Below are 20,974 nucleotides of genomic sequence, written 5' to 3'. Positions count from 1 at the left end.
TTTGCTCCATAGAAAAAGCTCATTTCCGTTACTTAAAGCTTAATTATTAGATTTTCCACTTTGTAGATTAACCAGATCAAATTGTAAGTTGCAATTAATTTGCAACAAACTGAAATTAAGTGCTTTTCTCACCAGTCCAACATTTTTCAGAACTCTCCCCCCAAGACACGATACGTCTTTTATTTATATATCTATACATATATATACACATATATGTGTATACACACACACACACACATATATATATATCACAAATGAATTTCAGTATTAGTTTGGGGACAAACAAAAACCGATTCTGAAAGCACTGTCCTCTAGCCAAAAATTTATTTATGGGTAGTTGTCTACCATTTTGGAGTTTGCATGGACATCTGAGAATTTAGCACTGTTGTACTAAATTTGTGATCAACATTAATACTCCCAAGTGTGCTAAGAACACTTAGGTCTTGGTGCTTTACAAGACCCTGAAAACATGACTTGATTACATTTAATTTGATTCCAATTAAAAAGCACTTAAGAAGTTTCTGCTGAATGAGATTACACTGAATGTTTCTATAGAAGATACTTCATTATCCAAGGCAGCTTTAATTTAAAATGATCGCAGAGAGTACAAAACACTGTTCATTTTAATAAAATGGGCTTAGCCCCATATCATTATTCCACAGCAGTAGGCTGAAGATGTCCGTTTATTAAATACACGTACGAGGGCACTGGTAGAAACATCTATAAGAGTGAGCGCCTCCTTCACAGTTCCCCCGAGACAGATCTCGTCCCGCGGCTTTTTTTTTTTAAGATTTTATTTATTCATTCGACAGAGATAGAGACAGCCAGCGAGAGAGGGAACACAAGCAGGGGGAGTGGGAGAGGAAGAAGCAAGCTCATAGGAGAAGAGCCTGATGTGGGGCTTGATCCCAGAATGCTGGGATCATGCCCTGAGCCGAAGGCAGACGCTTAACTGCTGTGCCACCCAGGAGCCCCTCGTCCCGTGGCTTTTAAGTCTTAACAGAAACCAGAAATACCTGTAGAAAAGAAGACTTAAATAAAAATAAGATGACAATATCCTGACAATGAAATGAAAATACTGCCTTTCTACTGACTTTTGAAGCCATGAATCTTACAACTAATTAAAAATGAAAAGGAACTTCTGACTTCTCAAGCCAGCAACAAATGCAACGTGTCACCAAGCCATCGGACTTCCTAAAACACAATGTGTACCCTTTTACACAAAAGACTGCCCTGAGATCCGATATTTATGTATTCAAAGGAGGATGAGCTAAAAAATCTCTTTGTCTTCCCCACAGGGCTAAACGATTTTCTCAAGTGTTATTATTTTACAAGCCCCATTTTGTTTTAGAGTTCCAAAAGGGAAAAACTGTGATTAAAAACAAAATGATGATTAAAAACAAATGTCTCAAGTCAGTTATGTTGTACGAAGCATAAACCGCACGGCTAGCTTTCATGGGACAGAGCTCTGCAGACACATTTGGCATGCCCCCTCTCTGATATTTCAGGAATAAAGGCAACTCTGTGGTTTGCGGTTAACGATTAAGCACCAAGTAGACTTGTGTGTGTTCTCGTATAGGAAAATCTGCAGCATTCTGAACACCTCACGCTTGTAACAATATCTTTATTATGTCTTCCAGAATTAATTGACCTAAAATCCAGTGACTCTACGATATGTCTATTGGATAATTAGAACTCTAAGGACCAACGAATAAAACACATTATTGGCTTTCAGATCTTCAATCAAACAAATATTTACGGCTGCAATTTGCAAAAATGATCTCCTTTTAAGTTGGCATCGTTTCAAAACCCGGGCTTCTGACCTGAAACACGTTGGGATCATCAGCACCCTCCTCCAAGAATAGAGATCACCTGTGCAAACAATGCTATAAACCTTTCAAAGAATCTGCACCCACCCTCAGAGCCTAGGTGGGTCTCCTCCGAAAGCAACTAATACTTCCTAATTTTTAGGGTTCTCTGAAAGTCTGCCTGACCTTGAGACCAAACACACCAGGGGAGGGGCGGGGAGGTACAGTGACCTGGTTTAGTGACCAGGAGCTATAGATATCAGAGAATGTGCTTGTTGTCAATGACAGTTGCTGAAATCTGTCTATACCACACTGGAACAATCAATTTTGTAAATGATTGCAATAATCAAGGAAATTGCCTAATTTATAAATCCTTGCATACAGCATTTTAATGGATTCCTCCATTTTAATGCTGATGCCTTCAGAGCTAAATGAATTATTGTCCAGGCTGTCATTACACAAAATGATAAAAACATTCCGTGTGTGTTGGGGGGGGAACCACGCCTCATGGATATGCAGGCCTTCAACCCATAATCACTCATTAGTGACTTGCACGAAAGTTTCGTGTGCAAGAGAGCGGGAGATGGGGGCTTCCTTGCGTCTGCGCCCCGGTGGAAAGCCCTGCTAGGGTTTGGGAGTCTGAACAAGGAACAGTTACCTTTGGGCTGAAAAGGGAGGCGCAGCCTACGTCTCCTGGTTTTGGAAGCCGCGCACCATTCACAGTTTTGTTCCCTCTCCTTTCTGTCTAATGCTGGACCCTTCTCTGCCACCAAGCCTCGGAGGGGGGCGGGGGACACCGAGACCCTCCCGGGCCCCCAACCCCCCCCCACGCTAACAGGTACCTCTCCCTTCTCCCACCTGGAAACCCAGGCCGTACACTTAGCGCCTTCCCTGAGCCCAACGCCCCGTAGATTGCTCTTCGCAGTGAAACCTGGGCCAATTGATTCCAGCCAATAGCGGGTTGTCACTACTTTACTTACTGCTCAATCTCACCAGCCTGACATTTATGGTGCGCTGATTGGCCTCTGTCAGTAGTGGCGGTTGTAAATTCACTTTGAAAAGCTTTGTGTTAACAGCCTTCAACCAGGCTCCGAGAAGAGGACAGCCTGACAATTGCTCGACCTCCTGCCCTTATTACAGTGAGTAAATCAGGGTTTGAGCCATTAGGCTGGAGCCTGGGGCCTACACAAAAAGGATTGACATGACAAAAGGTCAACCTCTGTCACACATGTGTAACAATTTGGATAATGGAATTCTGTAACTTATCTGCGTGAGGTGGCAAAGGCTTACAAGGAAAAGTATATTCTGCTCCTCCCCGCTCCTCTGGCTTTTATGCTAAGTAGCTATCCCGGAGTCTGTATTTCTTGTGTAAATACACAAGGAATGTCTGAACTCATGAAATCTTGGAGCCGAGAAGATTGGGGGGGGGGGAAGAAAGCGAGGAAGAGACAGAGCAAGGCAGTGGGGCGGCGGTTCTAGGCACAGCGTCCTTCCGCTCGCAGCACGAGGGGACCCGGATACTGTGGACCTGATTCCGGAGCAAACAAACAGGCACTTTTTTGTACCCCATCAAATTGGTAAAAACCCGTCATATTAATTATACTAGCACCGTTAGGTGATCTCTGGGTAACAAAAGAGAGTCTCTCGAATAATTCCAAGTGCTTTAAGTGACACAGCAAAATAATAAAATAAAGAGGCTTCTCGGCAGGTTCCTCGGGCCCAACGTTACTATAAACACATTCTCACTGGTGCGCTGGCTACTGGGGGGGGGGGCTGCGCTTCTGATTTTAATTTCTTGACCCTATTTTTAAGTCAGTGTGGAAAAAGGGGGGGGAATGCTGAGATGTCAGGAAATATGCAGTTGTGACAAGACATACTTATGAGTTATTTCCTTTGCACGCACGAAATGCTATCAATAAGAGAAGCGATCTGTAAACAACAGATAAAATGAACTGACTAATGAGAAAAATAGTCGGGCAGATATAGAACACATCACTCTTCATAAAGTATTTGCAACTGAAGCCCTGTCACGTCACATGCATATTTGGATTAAACCCCACCAGTGTGAGAATTTCCAAATGGCTGCTATCGATGGGTTTTTTGTTTTTCGTTTTTTGTTTTTTTAAAGCGGTATCGCTTTTGGCCTTAGAAAACCACGGGTGGCACAGGGCAGGGCGAGAGAGACATAAACCCTTTAAAAGAAGGCCTTTCATGGGCCTCTGCAAAGCCAACTTGAAGCACTGAGTTTTGATTTTTTAACACAATGCTGGAAACCCTTCCAAGAGGTGGCAGATGGTTTTACAGTTTATGTAAAACTACAAAATGCTCACACTCTATCAAATGGGCACCGCTTTCATAGACGTCTTCCAATCAAATGAGGCAAAGCCAAGGAGAGGGACCAGCTGTTACTCTGCAAATTTAAGACATCACAGGAACAGGACTACGGTTTATTCTTAAGGAGAAATTATTTGGAGTTCATGAAATGGACAGATTCAAAACCAAGCTGACAAGCAGTCTATTATATGAAATGATAAATTACCACGAAGCACAATTTCTACTTCAATATAACTGGGAACGGCCACATCATTCTATCCCTCAGTGCTTTGGTGAATCAGGCCAAAGGAGCCAAAGTCTATAAAGCAAAACTGTGGACCATGTAAGTATAGTACTATCATTGGGACAATATGAAAATGGTTTCAATCAAATTTTTAAGTGATTTTTAATTTCATTTTAAATGATTAATTTTAAACTACCTTTTCAACGTCTAAATATATATACAAATGAGTACAGCACTACACGTGGAATTGGGCAATGCTAAAAAACGTAAGTAATGCATTTAAAATACGAAGCCAATTCATTTCCTTCAAGTACCAATTGCCGGTGATGGTTTTGAAATATAAACATTTAGCAACGTGTAATATATTTTTAATATTGGTTTCATCAATGTCTTTTGACCTAAGCTAAACGGTAATGATGAAAAATCGACCATTTGCTTAAAAGCAAATCTCTTATTACATCTAAAGTATTATGGCATAAAATCAAACCACACCAAAAAAAAAAAAAAGCCCCACATTATGTTATCCCCCTTGATTTTCTAAAGAAAAATAATGAAGGTTTTCACATAGTGTAGATGAAAACGAGACACTTGAATTTACTGAGGCAAAGACAGATTCTATAAAATTAAAGCCCTTTCTAGTACCTTGACTGTAATCCTAACAAGTCACTACATTATTTCAATAAGCAGCATAATTTTTCTAGGGTGAAAACAAGTGTGATTTATTTTGTCATTGTCACTAAAATTTCCGGTCAGATCAGACTCTGATTTGAAAGGCCTGGGTAATTCTGGCCTATCTTAAACTGTTACTTTATTTTAAACTTCCGTATTTTATATCCAATAGAATTTTAAGTTTACACGATATACATTCCTCAGGTCCAGTCATATTAAATTCTGACATTAAGCAGAAAGGGGAAAACATGTGCAACTAGATTAATTTATCTCAAGGGAAAAAGGGCACATTAATAATTGAGATAGTGTTTTCATAAATGTTGAAATCAAACGTGCCTTTTCACTTCTTTATTAGAAAACACATTAGAACAAATTATCTCACTCTCATCAATAAGACCTAATTGCTGAGAAAGACTATGTTTTCTTTGCAAAACATTCAGAAAGATTTTTCTCATTATGGCCAAATAGCTAGAAATTTACCATGCATCCAAGTCTTGCTGGAATAAATGTATATAAGCAAAGCGAGTGATTGTTTAATCCATCCTGTAATGTTTTTGTTTTAAACTCTGTGGATTTATTATTTTTTGTAAAACACATTAAAATCCGATTCTGAAAGAAACTGGCCAAAAAGAAGAAGAAGAAAAAAAAAAAGACTAGTAATTTGGCTTTTAGTTTGTTCATCTCCTTAAACTACAAAAAAATCACCTGGGCTTCTGGCTTTAAAAAAAGAGACAAAAGAAAAACTCTTAGAATTTCCCACAGATACCCCCAAAGAGCCAAAATATACTGAAGGTAATGGAATGATATTGAACTTTCTTTAAATTGCTGTATTTTTAAGAACCAGGATTAGCACAAAGAAAATATTAACTAAAAGATGACAGCACACTGACAAAACAATCAAATATGCTCTCCATGGCTGATGGATGTTAAATATTAAAAAGTCATTTTCTACACAGAAAATAGAGCTTTTAATGATTAAACAAAAGCAGTAACTAAGGTGAATCTGATTGTTTCTGTAATAAAGCCTTCATGTGTATAATAAAGTGCAGCCATACTAAAAACAATGAACTGTAAACTGAAACAAAAATCCATCATCTACTTGGAAACAGTGACGGGAAAAGATTAGCAATCCATTTATTGTACTGAAATAAAGATAAGTAACCCTGGTAAGATCCGTCAGGCCCCGAGTATTGAACTCTAAATATAAAGACATTTCTTCATCAGCAAGTGACTTGAAAAAATGTGAGGAAGAGAGAGGATTCCAGTTGGCTTCTAAAATGAAATGGTAACGGGGCGCCTGGGGGGCTCAGCATCTGCCTTCAGTTCAGGTCATGATCTCAGGGACCTGGGATCAAGTCCCGCATCGGGCTCCCTGCTTGGTGGGGAGCCTGCTTCTCTCTCTCCACCCCCCACTCGTGCTCGAGCTCTCTCTTTCGCTATCTCTCTCAAATAAATAATAATAATAAAAGAAATGGTAATGATTCAAGCGCTTTTAAGTTTCCAGAGATCTGCTTTATGTCGACCTGATATTCTGGAAGATGTCTAAAAGAACGTGTTTTTTAAATGGATGATTATTACGTGAGTCATTAAACAATTATTGCCATAAGTTTCCTATAGAGCTCCATGTATTCCGATTGCAGAAACTTTCCTAATAGGAAGGATATGATGATGACCGTTTTCTTCACAATAGAATTTAGGTTTGAAAACAAAGACTAACATTTAAGGAACAATCCAACACTTAGAATCTCCTGTTATAAACTGGACTAAATTCAAATCGTCACGTTTCAGTAAAAAATAAATAAATAAATAAATAATAATGCTCAAAATGAAAAATAAACTCAGACTTCGTAGCTTAAAAATAATTATACTAATAAAAACCTGAAACCTATTAGAGTAAGTGTTGTATCTTACAAATGGACGTTGGCACTAAGTTACCTGGCCCCACTCTGTCACATTTTATAGGATCTCCTAGGAGACTGATACATTTTGCATGGCTGCAGTTTTAATATCCCTTCAATCCCTGAAATGTTTGCTTATTCTAACTGTTCTTACAGATGATAAAAATAAATAGATCATGTTCTGAACTTAGAAGGAGGGATCTGGAGATCATTCAAGCATGCGTACGCCCAGCAAGTCTTCTAACATAAAACCAACTCCTGCACCCAGAACAACAGGTAAGACGCACTTCCTATCCACTGAGGCATCAACAACAACATCACTCAATTCCCACTCTCCTTATTTCAACAGAAGTTTAACTTAATCAAGTACAAGGAAAGGCACAAAAGGAAGGCTCCATAGTTTTGAGTATTAATATGTGTCATTATACTCTATGTGTGTAGTGATCTCCGGCCAACATCCCAATCATATCCAAATCTTTTAAAACAAAACAAAACAAAACAATGAACTATGGGTTTGGTTTTTTTTCATGTTTATGACTTTGTCCCCTGGCACTCCAGAAATAGATGAACTCCAAACCTGGGGCATCAGAGGGCGATATGACAGTGTTCAATTTTAACATTTGCAGATGGAGCAAATCTGTATCACTGAACAACTGCTTTACCATCTCCTCGGAAAAGTATTGGCAGACCTTTAACTGTATGGTATTAGAACTCCTAATAACACTACTGGAACATGAAAAGTGCCTGGAAGTGTTTTATAAACTTTAAACCGCACTGGAGGTTACAACTAATTAGTCAGAAACAAAAACCAACTGGGAAATAGTTCAAAACCAGATGCTTTGATTATTTCCCACTTGTCAGTTTTTCCAATCCAAAAAGCTCTAACTTCTAACCTGGCTCTACGTACCAAGGCATTTTCCTCTGCCCTGTTTTCCTATAAAAAAATTCTGTTTAAAAAAAAAAGAAAGAAAAAAGAAAAGGCACTATTTAATGACATAAATACGCCCAACATTTTCTTCCTCGTTCAAGAATCCTACCCTGAAAGATTAAAAGTGTGTCATTGTTCTTTCCAATTTAGGAGTGAAATGGACCCTGGGAGCCTGGGCCCAGTGCCCCAGCAGATATCTGTGGAGTGGGCAGCCCATGGCTGCCCTGTGGCCATCTTGGGCTCCTGGGCTGTAATAAGCTCATCTGCTAAGCTCCTCCCCCATCAAAGGAGGTTCAAGAGGAACAGGCCCCAGCGCCCCATGCCAACCCTCATGGGACAGCTGTGGAGACCAGGTTTGTTTTTCACAACACTGTGTCTCCAGGGCCTAAGACAGAGCAGGCCAGAGTGCTCAGCAAAAATCTGAGTGGATTATTGAGTTTTACTGAGGGACTGTGAGGGAGCTCACAGTGAGCATGCCCATCCTGACAGGCCACCAAACCAAGTGTGGGAGACCAGCTGCTGTAAAAATGAGCCATTAATGGAGCCTTAAGGTCATGGCCAACTTGGCCACTGGTGCTTCAGAGACTTTCCTACTCCATTATATTGCCTGGCCTCAGTCACATTTACATATGGCCCTAAGGCTAAGACTTCCCCCACCTTGCATTTCAGAAATCACTCCAAGGTGAGGGGTGGCTAAAGCTGGTGGGGCGGGGGCGGGGGGATTACCCATGGCTAAGAATCTACCTCCTCAGAACTGGACCTCAACCATCAACCATAAAGCTTCGGGTGAAGCCTCAGATTAACGTTTTTCAAATACATGGCTTATTTTTAAATAATAGCGTGAGATAAGATGGTGCCACTGAAGAAATATCACTAAGTGCTCCGAGTTTTCCTATGTTTTGATTTTCTGTCTTGTGGAAGACTCCACGATTGTACTCTGTCAGAGAAGCAGGAGAATTTGTGATTGGTCTGATTCACGATGTAATGTGCTTGCTTGGGACGCTCTGAAAGTCAAAGCACAGCCCAGTCTCTCAAGTTCAGCGTTAAGCAAATTGTTTCTGAGCCTCTCTTCCTCCTGTTTATGCTTCTGTTCCTCCTTGCCCAGTGCCCACAACCATACGGCAAGGGCTCAGAATGGGACACAGAAGTCACCAAGCTCATACCCCAGTGCCCAGCCTGGGGCACTGCTCTATCGCCTTGTCTGGATTTTATTTATCTCAAGGCCCAGGGAGACCGGCAGTCAAATCCACCCCAGCTGGAACCAAGGCTTGTTAAGGGGATTGGTCTTCAGAAACCTGCAGGCCCTGTCTTCCTGGCGGGGTTGCTGCTGGGCCAGGCCAAAGTCTGCGTCTCTTTACGACAGGTGCTGCAGACACCTGACATTTGAAGGACCAGAGAACGCTACCCTCCACTAGCCCCTGGAGAACAAGGGAGGCTCTCTCTGAAGCTGCTCCCCCCTCCCACCACCACCACCACCACCACCACCACCACCACCGGGGGACAGGCTCTCCGCCGGCCAAAGCTCCAAATGGTCGGCAAGGTGCTGGGCCGAGAGGGACTTACCTCCCAGAGATGCTGCGTGTTCCTCACGGCGCCGGCCTGCACCTTCTCCGGGGGCAGGAGGACGCCCTGGAAGGGCCCGATCCAGGTGCCCTGCTGGATCCTCTGTGCGGCGCAGATGCCGTAGGCCAGGCCGGGCACGGTGCTGGTGCACAGGCACACCTCCCGCGGCAGGTCCCGCAGCCACTCGGGCAGCTCCGGCGGGGGCGCGGCGGCCGCGGCGCTGCTGGTGCCCACGAGCCGGCGCAGCGAGTGCAACGGCCCGTGCATGGGACACTCGCCGTTGCGGTTGTCCGCGCACATGTCGCAACCTGCCGGAGACGGGCGGGAGGGAAGGAAGGAAGACGGTTAACCCGCCGCACCGGGCGGCCCATCCTCAGCGAAAGCCCGGAGACAAGCCCATCCCCTCCCGGGTAAGCCACCTGCCTGGGGAGGTGACACCTTCAGGGCGCCGCGGCCACTGGGAATAGGGGGAGAGGTACATGGGTACCTCTCCTCTGGAAATCGCCGCACCCAAATCGGCCCGGTAGGGGTCGAGCCCCGGGGCGTCCCCAAAGCCTGGAGAGCTGGGTGTGGATGGCGTGGCTGTCTCTGAGGAACTCCCAACTCACTTCTACTCCTCGAGGTGTGTGTCTCTCTCCCTCTCCCCTTCTTTCTCTGGTTCCCTCTGCCCCTCTCCCCTGCTGCCAGGAGTCCCCTTGCTACCAGGTGTCTGCAGGTGTGTGTATCACTGTGCCGGGAAAAGAGCCCATCTCTTGCTCAACCTGCTGTGTCAAGGGGTTCTACTTTGCTCCCCTGGTTATAGTTGGTTTTCCTCTTTCTATAATTCTAGAAGACCCTTCTAAAATCACCAGCGCAGGCCTCCCTCCCTACCCCTAGGGACCCCCCGCACCAGAGCACGGAGCCAGCCTTGACCCCCAGTAGCTCGGGAACCCCAGACACCGGCCACTGAGGGCGCACTGGCGCCAGGGTCCCTGGCGGTGCCCGTTCTGGCCACTCCAGCCAGAGGGTGTGGTGGAGAAAGGGGGACTGTTCTGGCGGGTTCGGAGTGCTTGTGCTGGAGTGCAAGCTCTTCCCAGAAGTCAAGAAGGAATAAATGGCAAACTGAAGGATCAGGGTAATGGCTCAGTGGAGAGGACCCCAACTCCTGCCCGGAAGGTCGATCCCCAAGGCTGCAGGCGATTCTCGAGGCTTGCTAGCGCAGGAGAGCCGTTGGGAAGGAGGCTCTCTCTCCGACGTTCCCCAGAGTAGCCAGCACAGCTCGGGGATCCTCACCCTCCCTCCGGGTCGGGTGGCTACGGACGCCCAGGGTCCCTCGACTCGAACTGGATGGGAAAAGGCCAGGCGGCCGCGGGGAGCAGGGCCTGCGGCGACCGCGCTGTCGGATCGCAGCGCCCTCCGGGTTATTAATGGGCCTGGCGGAGCCGCGGTGTCTGCGCCCCGGCCCTGCAGACCTGCATCAGGGAGGCAGCCCAGGCGCCCGCCGGCGCGACCCGCCCTCCCCGGCCCAGCCTCCCTGGGGAGCCGCGGCGCCCCCCACGCCACGGAGCCCTGCGGCACAAGCGTTGATGTCAGGTGAGTCCGGACCCGGACTGACGGATGGCGGGAGACGGGGCGCGGGTGGATGCGCCAATGAGGGGCCGCCCTCGGAGCGTCCTAGCACCTGCGCGTAGCCGTGGTCGCCGCCAGGCCTGGGGGATCGCTCTAAGTGTGCCCCACCCCCCACCCGTGCTAAGACAGAGGAAAGCCCAGGTAACTTGTGACAAAGGGAGTCGCTGAGGAATCTTCCAGGAGAGAACCCCTAAGGACAACCCAATCATGGTGTGTGAACTCTGGTTTTGGCATTTGTTCATCCTCTCTCAGTGGAGAAGGGCTCCAGCGGGCTGTGCCTTTGCCCCAGTCCGCTACTCCCGCACTCCTCCCAAGAGAGTCCAGGAAAGGACAGAACCTTCTGACCACACGTTCTTGGAGGGTACCCAGTCCTCCCTACTGAAAAGCAACAACCTGTTTCTACAGGTGGGGAAGTGCCCACGCCTCTGGACCTCCATCACACAGAAGCCCCCTCTCCAAGTAACACCAACTAATATAAATACTGTGTCAGGATGTGCTTTTGACTTTAGGGCCTAGATGGAAAGTATTCCTACCCGTACCACACATCACCCCTTCCAGATATGCTTCACACATCCTCTCAAGCTTCTGACTGTGAAAATAACAACTTCAAGACAAAGAGGGAATGGAAAGAAAGATGATAAAAACTCAAAGTCACCCAGTGCCTACAGCGTTCCAGACACCTATCTTGAACCAAATAATCACCATAGCATGATCCCCATTTTACAGATGAGGCAATTTGAGGCTTCATGAGCAATGGAACTAGATCAGGCAATTTGAGGCTTCATGAGCAATGGAACTAGATCAGGGATCAGAAACTACAAAGTGGGAGAGAAAGACTCACAGTCAGATTTGCCTGACTTCACAGCCTCCAAATCTAAAGATCTAGGGAGACTAATGAAAGCTGGGAGAGTTTTATACCCAAACTCATAATCAATAGAACTGAAGTATTTCACCAAAAGCACTATTTGGGGGCCACAAAAATTGTCTAGCATCAGTGAATTACAGAGAATTCTTTATCTCTCTCCCACACTCTTGGGTTTGGGGAGGTTATATGTATTGGAAAGTGAATAGATGATGTCCATAATTTTGGATTTTCCCGTCTAACCTCAGAGATGACCTTTCAGCACCTTGGCAAAAACAGCTTACAAAAAACGACAATAAGCAAAGGCAATATGCCCTGTAAAAATAAAAATCAAATCACTCCAGGGAGCTGCTTAACCCACTTTCCCTTTCTGGTTGGCTCGGTGAGGCACAGGGTGAGAAGCGAGAGCATTTGGTATTCACTCTTCACTCCCTACCCGTCCACACCAGAGATCCTGTCAACTTCCCACATCTCCACAACCTGTACTACCAGCCCAACTACCTCAGTCATAAAATAAGGAGGAAAAGTACCAACTCCAGCCACCACCCCCACAGACAGCAAACACACTCCCCGTATTTGTTACGCAGGATAAAACTACGACCAGCCCTTTCTCTAAGAAGGCCTCTAAAACTCTCTTCTACTTGCTAAGTTTCAACTGTCTTCAGCAGGTGTTGACAAACTTAATAGTGCCATTTTGCCGAAGAAAAAGCTGAGTCTCTCCCAATATGTAGAAGACTCCCCGTGTGTGAAGTCCACAGCAGAGGAAGGCGGGCCAATCCACTTTAATTACACGAGTCTTAACGGATACACCGAATCACGCTCTATCAAAATATCCTGCTGGAGAAGTTGACCAATTACATGCAAATACACGGTATATCTTGATGTTTTTTAATACACAAAACCTCTGCCATTGAAAATAACTGGCCTTTGACTCTATGTCTCAGGGTCCCAGAGGAGCTTGAAGATGCTTAAAACAAGTAAGTTATTACCCAGGGGTTCAGAAAAGTGGAACAGTTAGACAAACATTCTAGCAGAGTGTTTTCTAGAGAGGAGCCATAAACACCTAAAGAAAAGGTCTGAGGGAGAAGCTGGCTAGATGCCCAAGCTGTACCTCTCCAAAATGTGTGTGTGCAAATGTGTTTGTGTGTGTGTGTTTGTGTATAAATAACACATACATTACATACAGCATTCCACGCCCGAGCAATACATAACACAAGTCTATTTGTATTCATCAAGAGTAAGCAAATAAATGTTCTAGGTTATCCTAAAATCAGGGTAATTTTCCATAAGTCCGTAATTATTATTTGCAAAGTGTTTTCTGTATCTGTGAGAAATAGTAACAGATTCTCCAAGCAAGATACTTTGAAATGCCATTTCAGCACTGGGCAGTAGGAGAGACCATGGTCCCTCCTCTGTCTTGAGTCGATCTGTTAGTGCTCCCGTTTATGCGTCCCTGAATAAGAGGGGGTATCACTAGGTTACAGACTTATTCCCCTACTGACTTCGGAAGGCCAGGCCAAGTGTAGTGAAGAGCAGGCTTTGACTCAGTTCACATCCTTCTGTACCGTTTGAGTATTTTTCCAAGTACACGCGCTACTTTTGCAACTGAAAACGGACCTATATAAAGGTAAAGGGGGCGAAAGAGGCCATGGTTTTCTTTTCTGGTGTTTCATTTCGTGTTCTAGTTAAGGTGAAATTCAAAACGTTTGAGGCCTTTATTGCTGTCTAGGGAAGCTGACGGACGCGCGTGGGCCCCGGCGGAGCCAGGACCCGCGGGAAGCCCCCACCACACCAGGCCTCGGCTCCCCGACGCCTCTCGGCCTCCTTCTCCTGCCCTCACTCATCTTCTGGAAAGGAAACCCGGGTGCAGCTGAGAAGCCTGCCTCTCCGCCTGGGCGGCAGCAACCGCGAAGCTATAAATCGTCCGCGACCGCCAGGGAGGTCGTGGCCCCCAGTCCCGCAGGCCGAGCCCGGCGGGGCACGCGTCCATCGATCCAGGCCGGCGAGGCGCTCCGGGAGTGCCGCCTGCTGGCAGCGGCGTGCGCGCTCCGGGCGCGGGGTCACCGGGGTCCCGAGCCCCGGCCGGGCTGGGGGGCAGGCAGAGCGCCGCGGCCGAGCCTCCCACCCACGGCTGCATGCCTCCGGCCTCCAGCCTGCACTCTGCCGCCAGCCCTCGCGTGCCGGCCGCTAGACCGGACGGGGCGGACGGCGCCGGCCCGCGGGAGGCCCCGCACCCAAGACCGAACCTTGAAGGCCTCGGCCCCCGCCTGCCAGCCAAGGGCTTCCCGACGAGACCCGCAGAGGCCGTGCCATTGCCCCCCTCCGCTGTTCGGCCTCCACCCCGCTGGGCTCTTTCAGGCTCCCCGGGAGAAGCCCGGGAGGCACGTCCGGAAGGTGAGGCAGGCTGGCCCGGCCACCGGGAAGGGGAGCCGACTGCGGGCGCGCGGAACCTTCTGGAGGACTCTCTCTAGGGGAGTTTAAAGCTCCCCGCGGATCGCACGCGCGCTGGGCTTCCCCCGCTCCGCCTGGCTGCCGGCTTGGCCCAGGGACCAAGAGCCAGAGACAAAAGGGGGAGGGAAAGAGAGGGGGGGACGCAATGTGGATTTTATTTGTCTTCCGATGACTGTATTAATAAATGAAGTGGGAGCGCCAGGGTGTGCGGGCGAGAGAATACTGCGCCGAGATAAACCTGGCCGGCCCCTGCCCCTGCGAGGCCGCCATATACATCGCGGAGATGATGAATAGGAGGGAGAGGAGATCGAAGCGGGCCTGGGCTGGCTCCACTCTCTCCTACAAAACTATAGGGCAATTAATTGTGGCTTGTCCCCTCATCCTTCATCTCCTGGTGGCACATATCGATGGAGATTACTGCTGATGGACCATTTTATCACCTTAAATAAACAGTCGCCACCTCTTCTAACCTCAATCTAATATATGGCTCTATGTTCAGTTTCAGGGCACTAGATAACGAATGATGTAAAATAGCTAAATCATGTGTTAGGGGATGGGGCTGGGCCTGCACACAAAAAGAGAGAAAAGAGAAAAAGAAAAATAGAACAACACAAAAGCCCACACACTGCCTCCGAGCCTCCCTCCCACCAGGGACCAGGTCTGAAATCCAAGTCGCCGGCGGCTGACAGCGGGGACGCCGGGCAGGAGCAGCGGAGCCTGGGCCTCGGTGGCAGGAAGACCCCACTGCGGGGTTCCTGGGCTCAGCAGCTCCCCCAAAACAGGCCCTGCGTTTCCTAACTGGGTGGGAGGAGAGTGGGGAAGGTCAGAAAATACTCACCCTTCTTTTAGCGCTTGCTCTCTCTAACCACTGGACTGGACCAACCCCAGGTTTCCTTCTCTCCCACAGCCCCTCTCCCCAGCCCTCGGAAAGGGCGGCGCTACCAACAGAAAAGCCTCGCGCCCTACTCCGACACCTGAGCACCTGTCAGTGCTGTTCCCACCACTGTTCCCTGCGCAGCAGGGCTCCCCTCCAAACCGGAGGAGGCTGAGACCTCCAGCTGGGGAAGCTGCAAAGCGTCCCCATTCTACACGGAGAGACTCCCCCTTCCCCCCCGGGGAGGACTTAGCTGCTAACTCCCTCCCAGATATGATAAAGGACACCTTCTCTGGATGTTCTGAAAGGTAATCCGCCGGGCAGAGACCCTGCCCGGTACCATTCGTACAAACACCAGGGGCGCCCTGTGGCCGCCTTTTGGTACCTCCCAAGAAGAGTGACGGGGTCTCAAGCAAGGCACCAGCTCCTAGAACCCAAGAAGAGGCCACCGCAGAGGAGCCTGACGTAATCAATGGCTTTAGGCAACCAGGCAACCAGGCAGCAAAGGCGTGCAGGCAGTAATACAGGACGCGGAAGAGAGTCCCCATCCTCCACTTCGGCTACAAACCGCCCACCGGTGTCAGGGAGATGAAACAAGGAGGCAAACAAGCATGCAGAAAGTCAGAGGAAAGTGTACTTCAACGGTGGAATAAATTAACCCACACAGATAAAAGAAAGATACTGGAAGAGTTCGCTCCAGCGAGCTTATACAGCGTTTGCTGTTTTTAAGTCTTTGGAGTGAAAGAAAGCTACAGGACCCTTCGCTGTGCCTTCACAGTGGCCTTTGCCAAAGATGCCAATAAAGTTTCAAGGTGAAGTGAGTGTTAATGATTCACACGTGTTGCCTGTTTGCTGCTCCCAGGCAAAGAGGGACTCTTCCAGAGGGAAGAGAAGTAAGGGGGTCCCTTTTTTTGCCTTGTAAGAGAGAGACAATGACTCAACACCCTTTTAAATACAAAGTAATAAAAGGAAGCAATGCTGTGTGGCCATTTCACAGAATACTTTTACAGGGAGATGGCAAGAACCTAAAAGGAAAGTAGGAAAACGTGTGTGTGTGGGGGGGGTTAATAGATGCTTCCCTTCAGGGCAGCTTTTCAACCCACCCCACCCCACCCCCACCCGCATACAACCTGGGAATGGGGAGAAGCTCTGGTTTTCACCACCTTTCCAGTAACAGACCAACGTTCCCCGCCAAGGGGGACCAAAAGTTTCCCACCCTTTGCATTTCTGTTTTGTTTTGATCCCCTCCTTAGATTAAACCCAATTACTTCTCACTCCATCCTTGCTAAACACATCCCAAGGTTTCCACTGAGTGTGTGCTCTGGCCCAGAGAAGTTTCTGGAAGGATGGCAGGCCAGGTCAGCCAGCATTACACAAAGCTACCTCAGCTTTCCCATTTTCCTTCTCAAAGGCCCTTTAATTTAGAAACAACGTGAAGTGTAACCTCTAATAGGACAATCTGCCTTTCTTTGCCTTCTGTGGATCCCCCTGCACTTTGCACAGGGAAGCCGTCCAGTCAACTCAAAAGGAGATGCCAGCAGCTTAACACAGTGGGCATAATTTAAATAAATAATAATTCATTTCCACGGGCCACAGGAAAACGTTACCTGGAAGATAAACTGGCTCAATGGCCACATATTAATTAGCAATCTATCCCAATTCTTTCTCAGATTAATCTAGGTTTTCCTCTGGTGAAAATGCGCTGAATCTCAAGATTGCATTGTGAATAATACAGGACCACAGGGCAGAGCCAGAGCTTTGGGGTGCCCTGCTGGCATCTTGTCCAACACGCATTTAATTCAGAAGAGAAACTCCAAGTTTGACGAGGCACTCTCAGCCCACAAGGACTATATTTCACTTAGCAGTAAGAACTCTTTTCCAAAACATGTCTTGCCTTTTTCATTCACATTTTTAAAAAGAACTGTTTTGAAAACAACATATTCAAGAAATTCAGGAGAAAGGTAAGTATTTTTTTTTAAATCCATCGGAACAATATAATTTTACCAAATTTTCTAAAGCTCAACTACAAACCTCTTCTTAAGAGCAGGGCAAATTCGAGATGAAACCCTCATTTTAAACCAGTACTTTACCCTCAAACTCTGGAGAGGGAAAAAGGACATATAACTGTTCTTTTTGGTTAGGAATAATTATCTCCATCAGAAAAAACAATCCCCATCCCTTAGGAAAAGACTAAATACCGCCATCACTAGGCTCGTGTCTAGTGCTTTCTCATCAAAGTAGTGACACTGGGAGTCCTTTAGCTAAAACCTGTAGTAATTTTGCTTTTACAACGAATTAAGAAGTTCATGGAGCAGTAGACATTCTGGAAGGGGCTTATTCAAAATAGAATGATTATACGTTTTTATCACCAACTTTCCTCCTGCAGAAACTAAACGAAGGAATGAGATGAAAAGAGCAGAGTGAGCGCTGATCTTTCAAATCCTCTATTGCTTTCACCTCTCTCCACCTTTAATATTCTCTCCAGAGATCTCTGGAAGTATATGGAGCACTTACACCAATGCCTTAGTGGTAAACGTATCACAACTTCTGCTACTACCAAGAAGAACTGGGTACAGAGCAACAGACGTTCTTGGTCTTCATTTAGCCTTTTGTTGCAAGATCTCAAAACGGAACTCTGAATATAGGAATCGAAGCCAGAAGAGACCGTCTAACTCTAAGTAGGCGTTTGCCATTTACTCGGCAACAAGAGTACACTGCTAATACTAAACTACTGTCACAACCATTAAAAAAAAAAAAGACAAAACAAATAAGTAAACCAACAAGCGTGCCTACGGATTGCGAACGTTTACACGATCCAGGGTGCACGGAGAACGCGGGATCCGCCGGGAACGACCCTACCCTGCAGTCGGAAATGTTTTCTCATTAAGCAGCTGGCAATTTTTCTTTTCCTCCTCTTCTAAATAAATAGAAGACCTAACAATAATGCCTGCCTGCAGGGAGAGACTGACCCAGTGCCATCCAAAATTCCTACTCCAGCGAGGCCCGGCCAGCCAGCAGCTCTCGGCCGATCCCCTGACAACCCCCGGGGCCCGCAAATGAGCTGATGTAGTTAACTCCAGGGGTAAGGCAGGGAGAAGGAGACACAAGCCCCGGAATTCACGCTCCCCAGAAACGCTGAGGGTCCCTCCCGTGTCCCACTGAGGCCAGGCCAAGCCGAGCCGCCAGCGTGCGCTGCTAGTACCCGCCCGGCCTCGGGCACAATCCCGCGGGAGGGCGGAGATCTCTATGCCAGGTCCTCGAGCAGCTCGGGTCTAAACACGCGGGCTGCGAAGCAGGGAACGAGGGGAGGAGGAAAAGGTAACCCTGAGGTGCCACCCGGCCTCCCATCCGTTCTCTGTCCTTCTCTAACATTGGAAAAATTTTGCCACAATGGTATGGGAGGTGCGGAGCCACTGCCGGGACCAGACCATCACCCGGAGTCCCGCTCATCCGACCCGCTTCCCGCCTGGGCGCCCGCGCTCGACGGCGCCAGCGCCCCTGGAGAGCGCGCGCGGGCTGCGGCTACGTACGGTTGTTGGGGTCGCTGGTGTGCTGGTTGAGCGGGATGATCTCCATGCGCTGCTGCCCGTACAGGTAATAGTCCAGCTCCTCGGCGCTGCAGCGGAAGCGCGGGCCGCCCCTCACGTCCCCGCCGCTGCCGCCGCANCGGCGGCGGCTGGAGAGGCTGCGGCGCGCCCAGGGGACCCGCGGCGCCGCCGCCCTTGAGCGGGCCGCCGCTGCCGCCGTGCGGGAAGAGTTGCTGCCAGTGCTGCAGATAGGCTGGGTCCACTTTGAGGAAGGCCGAGCCGCCGGGGTCTCCGGGTTTCAGCATGTCCGACCTCTCAAGCTGGGGGTAGAGGGCAGAGAGGAGGGTGCGCGTGAGCCGGGCCCCCGGGCCGGGCGCGGGAGGGGCGGGGAGGATGGCCGCCAGACCCCGGAGCGAGAGCTGAGCCCCGGGCTCCTCCAGCGGCAGCCCGGTGCTGCGGCTCCCTTTTTCCAACTCTGCTAGGGCGCAAAGTTTACTCTGAAGCCGCGGCGGCGCCGCGCGAAGGGAGCTCTGTGCACCCCGCCTTGCTTCCAGCCCGGGACGGCCAGCCCCAGGTCTGCACAGTTGAAGCCCGGCGCGAGGGCGCTCGCCCGCAGAACTCGGCGGCAGGAGGCAGCCCCCGCCCTCGGCCGGCGCCCGGAGCAGACCCGAGCCCGAGTGGCGCAGCTCGGGAGCCGCGCTGGCCTCCGGCGCCAGGAGGCGGGACAGTCTCGCCCCCCGCCCCCAGCCCGGGACCTCCAGCCTCCTATCCGCGGGGCCCAAGACCCCCAGCCCGAGCCGCGCCTCACTGTACCTGGAAACTCGGCGCCGCCGGCGGGTGCGTGCGTGCGCGCGTGTCGGGGAGCGTGCGGTACAGTGTGCGTCCCGCGTGCGCTACATGCCCCTGCGCGGCGGGGGAGGAACGCCCTGGATATGGTCGGGCGGCCCCGAACCCTCCTGGGCGGCGAGCGCTGGGCGCGGAGGCCGGCGGAGCGCGCTAGAGCAGTTCAGCCGAGCGCGCGGGGGCGCGGGCCGGCCCGGGCGCCGATCGGAGCCGCGCTGGGCTGCTGCGCTCGGCCCGCCGCAGCGTCCGGGTTCCTCAGCTCCACGCTCTGGCAGCCTCCCGGCTGGACACGTGGGTTTTACGACAGCACAAAATACAAGTGTGTGTGTGTGTGTGTGTGTGTGTGTGTGTGAGAGTGTGTGTGTGTGTGAGAGAGAGAGAGACGGAGAGAGGGAAAGAGAGAGGGCAGGGTGGAGGAGGGCGAGAGAGAGAGAAAGAGAGAGAAGAAGGGAGAGAGAGAGGTGGGGAGTACGGGGAGGCGGGAGGCAGGCCAGAATAACGAAGGGGAGGGGAGAGGGAAAGAAGGAAGTTCTAACTCGGTTGGATCCACACACTGCTGGTGCGCCTCTCCCGCACAGATACGTCCTCCGCCCTCCCCCCACCCCGCCCGTTTTTGGCGTGACGTCTCCCGCTCGCCTGTTGTCTCTTTCTGCCCATGATAAGTCTTTTCTAGGTGCCAGCTCACGGCCCTGATCGTGAAAGCAGCGGAAACCGGACTGCATCCCCGCACGCGCTCGGGTGTCCGCAGCGGAGCAGGCGCGCCCCAACGGCGAGTGGACCAAGTCCCAGGACCGGGTTTGCGCTTTTGCCGTCTCAGTTTGTCCTGGAGTACTGCTGGGTGCCAGAGTCTGCTAGCCCGCCACGCACTTTCGCACAGAAGTCCCGGCGTGGGGGAGGCGGGGGCGGGGCGGGTGGCGCACTGGTTGGAAAGCCTCCCGCTGCCGCGGAGGAGGCAGGCTTTGGTGAGCTGGTAGGAGGGATTCCGAGGGTCTCTTAAGGGCGCCTAGTCCTGGCGGGACTCAAGGCTGGCCGCGGAGCTGGGGCGGCGGCCGCCGCGGAGTCTCACGCGGCTTAGCGCTAAGCCCACACACTCTCGAGTTGTCTCCCTGGGGGACTCGCTCCTTCTCTTTGTGGGCATCGGAGGCAAATATCCTGGGCTCTGTCTGCTACGCTGTGTTAAACTGCTCTCGGACGCCCGCGAAGCTTGTTTGCCCTTGACTGCTAGGGGCTGCCCCGGGGGGTCTTGTAGGAGGCTCTTGCCCCAAGGCTGGCGTCCGAGGTGCAGCCTGGGAGAGCAGCCCTACCTCCACCTTGACCACTCCAGGTGCCTTGGGCCGCGCGGCTGCCCTTCCCTGCGCGGTCTCACATCCACGAGTTGGGCACCGG

The 20,974-nt window shown here is 49.7% G+C and overlaps 1 protein-coding gene and 1 long non-coding RNA gene across 3 annotated transcripts in view; one reads left to right on the top strand and one right to left on the bottom strand.

Annotated features, from left to right (window-relative positions):
• Positions 1 to 19,948, bottom strand: part of PRDM6 (PR/SET domain 6) — a 100,363-nt gene extending 80,415 nt beyond the window's left edge. The window contains exons 1-4 of the mRNA XM_034655726.1: positions 19,559 to 19,948; positions 18,908 to 19,065; positions 18,749 to 18,873; positions 9,424 to 9,731 (exon numbers count right to left, since the gene is read on the bottom strand). Of these exons, the coding sequence (XP_034511617.1) occupies positions 9,424 to 9,731; positions 18,749 to 18,873; positions 18,908 to 19,050 (576 nt within the window). The 5' untranslated portion in view covers positions 19,051 to 19,065; positions 19,559 to 19,948. The remainder of the gene's footprint in view (positions 1 to 9,423; positions 9,732 to 18,748; positions 18,874 to 18,907; positions 19,066 to 19,558) is intronic.
• Positions 9,751 to 13,797, top strand: LOC117801457. Of its 2 annotated transcripts, none has more exons than XR_004623994.1 (3): positions 9,751 to 9,833; positions 12,562 to 12,764; positions 13,623 to 13,797. It is a non-coding gene; the product is annotated as an uncharacterized LOC117801457 (long non-coding RNA). The 2 variants fall into 2 exon arrangements; XR_004623995.1 differs by having other exon boundaries at positions 12,559 to 12,764.
• Positions 19,949 to 20,974: the final 1,026 nt, after the last annotated feature.

Source organism: Ailuropoda melanoleuca, chromosome 3 (genome assembly GCF_002007445.2).
Source record: "Ailuropoda melanoleuca isolate Jingjing chromosome 3, ASM200744v2, whole genome shotgun sequence".
Classification (NCBI taxonomy): domain Eukaryota; kingdom Metazoa; phylum Chordata; class Mammalia; order Carnivora; family Ursidae; genus Ailuropoda; species Ailuropoda melanoleuca.
This window is presented reverse-complemented; position numbering and strand designations above follow the sequence as displayed.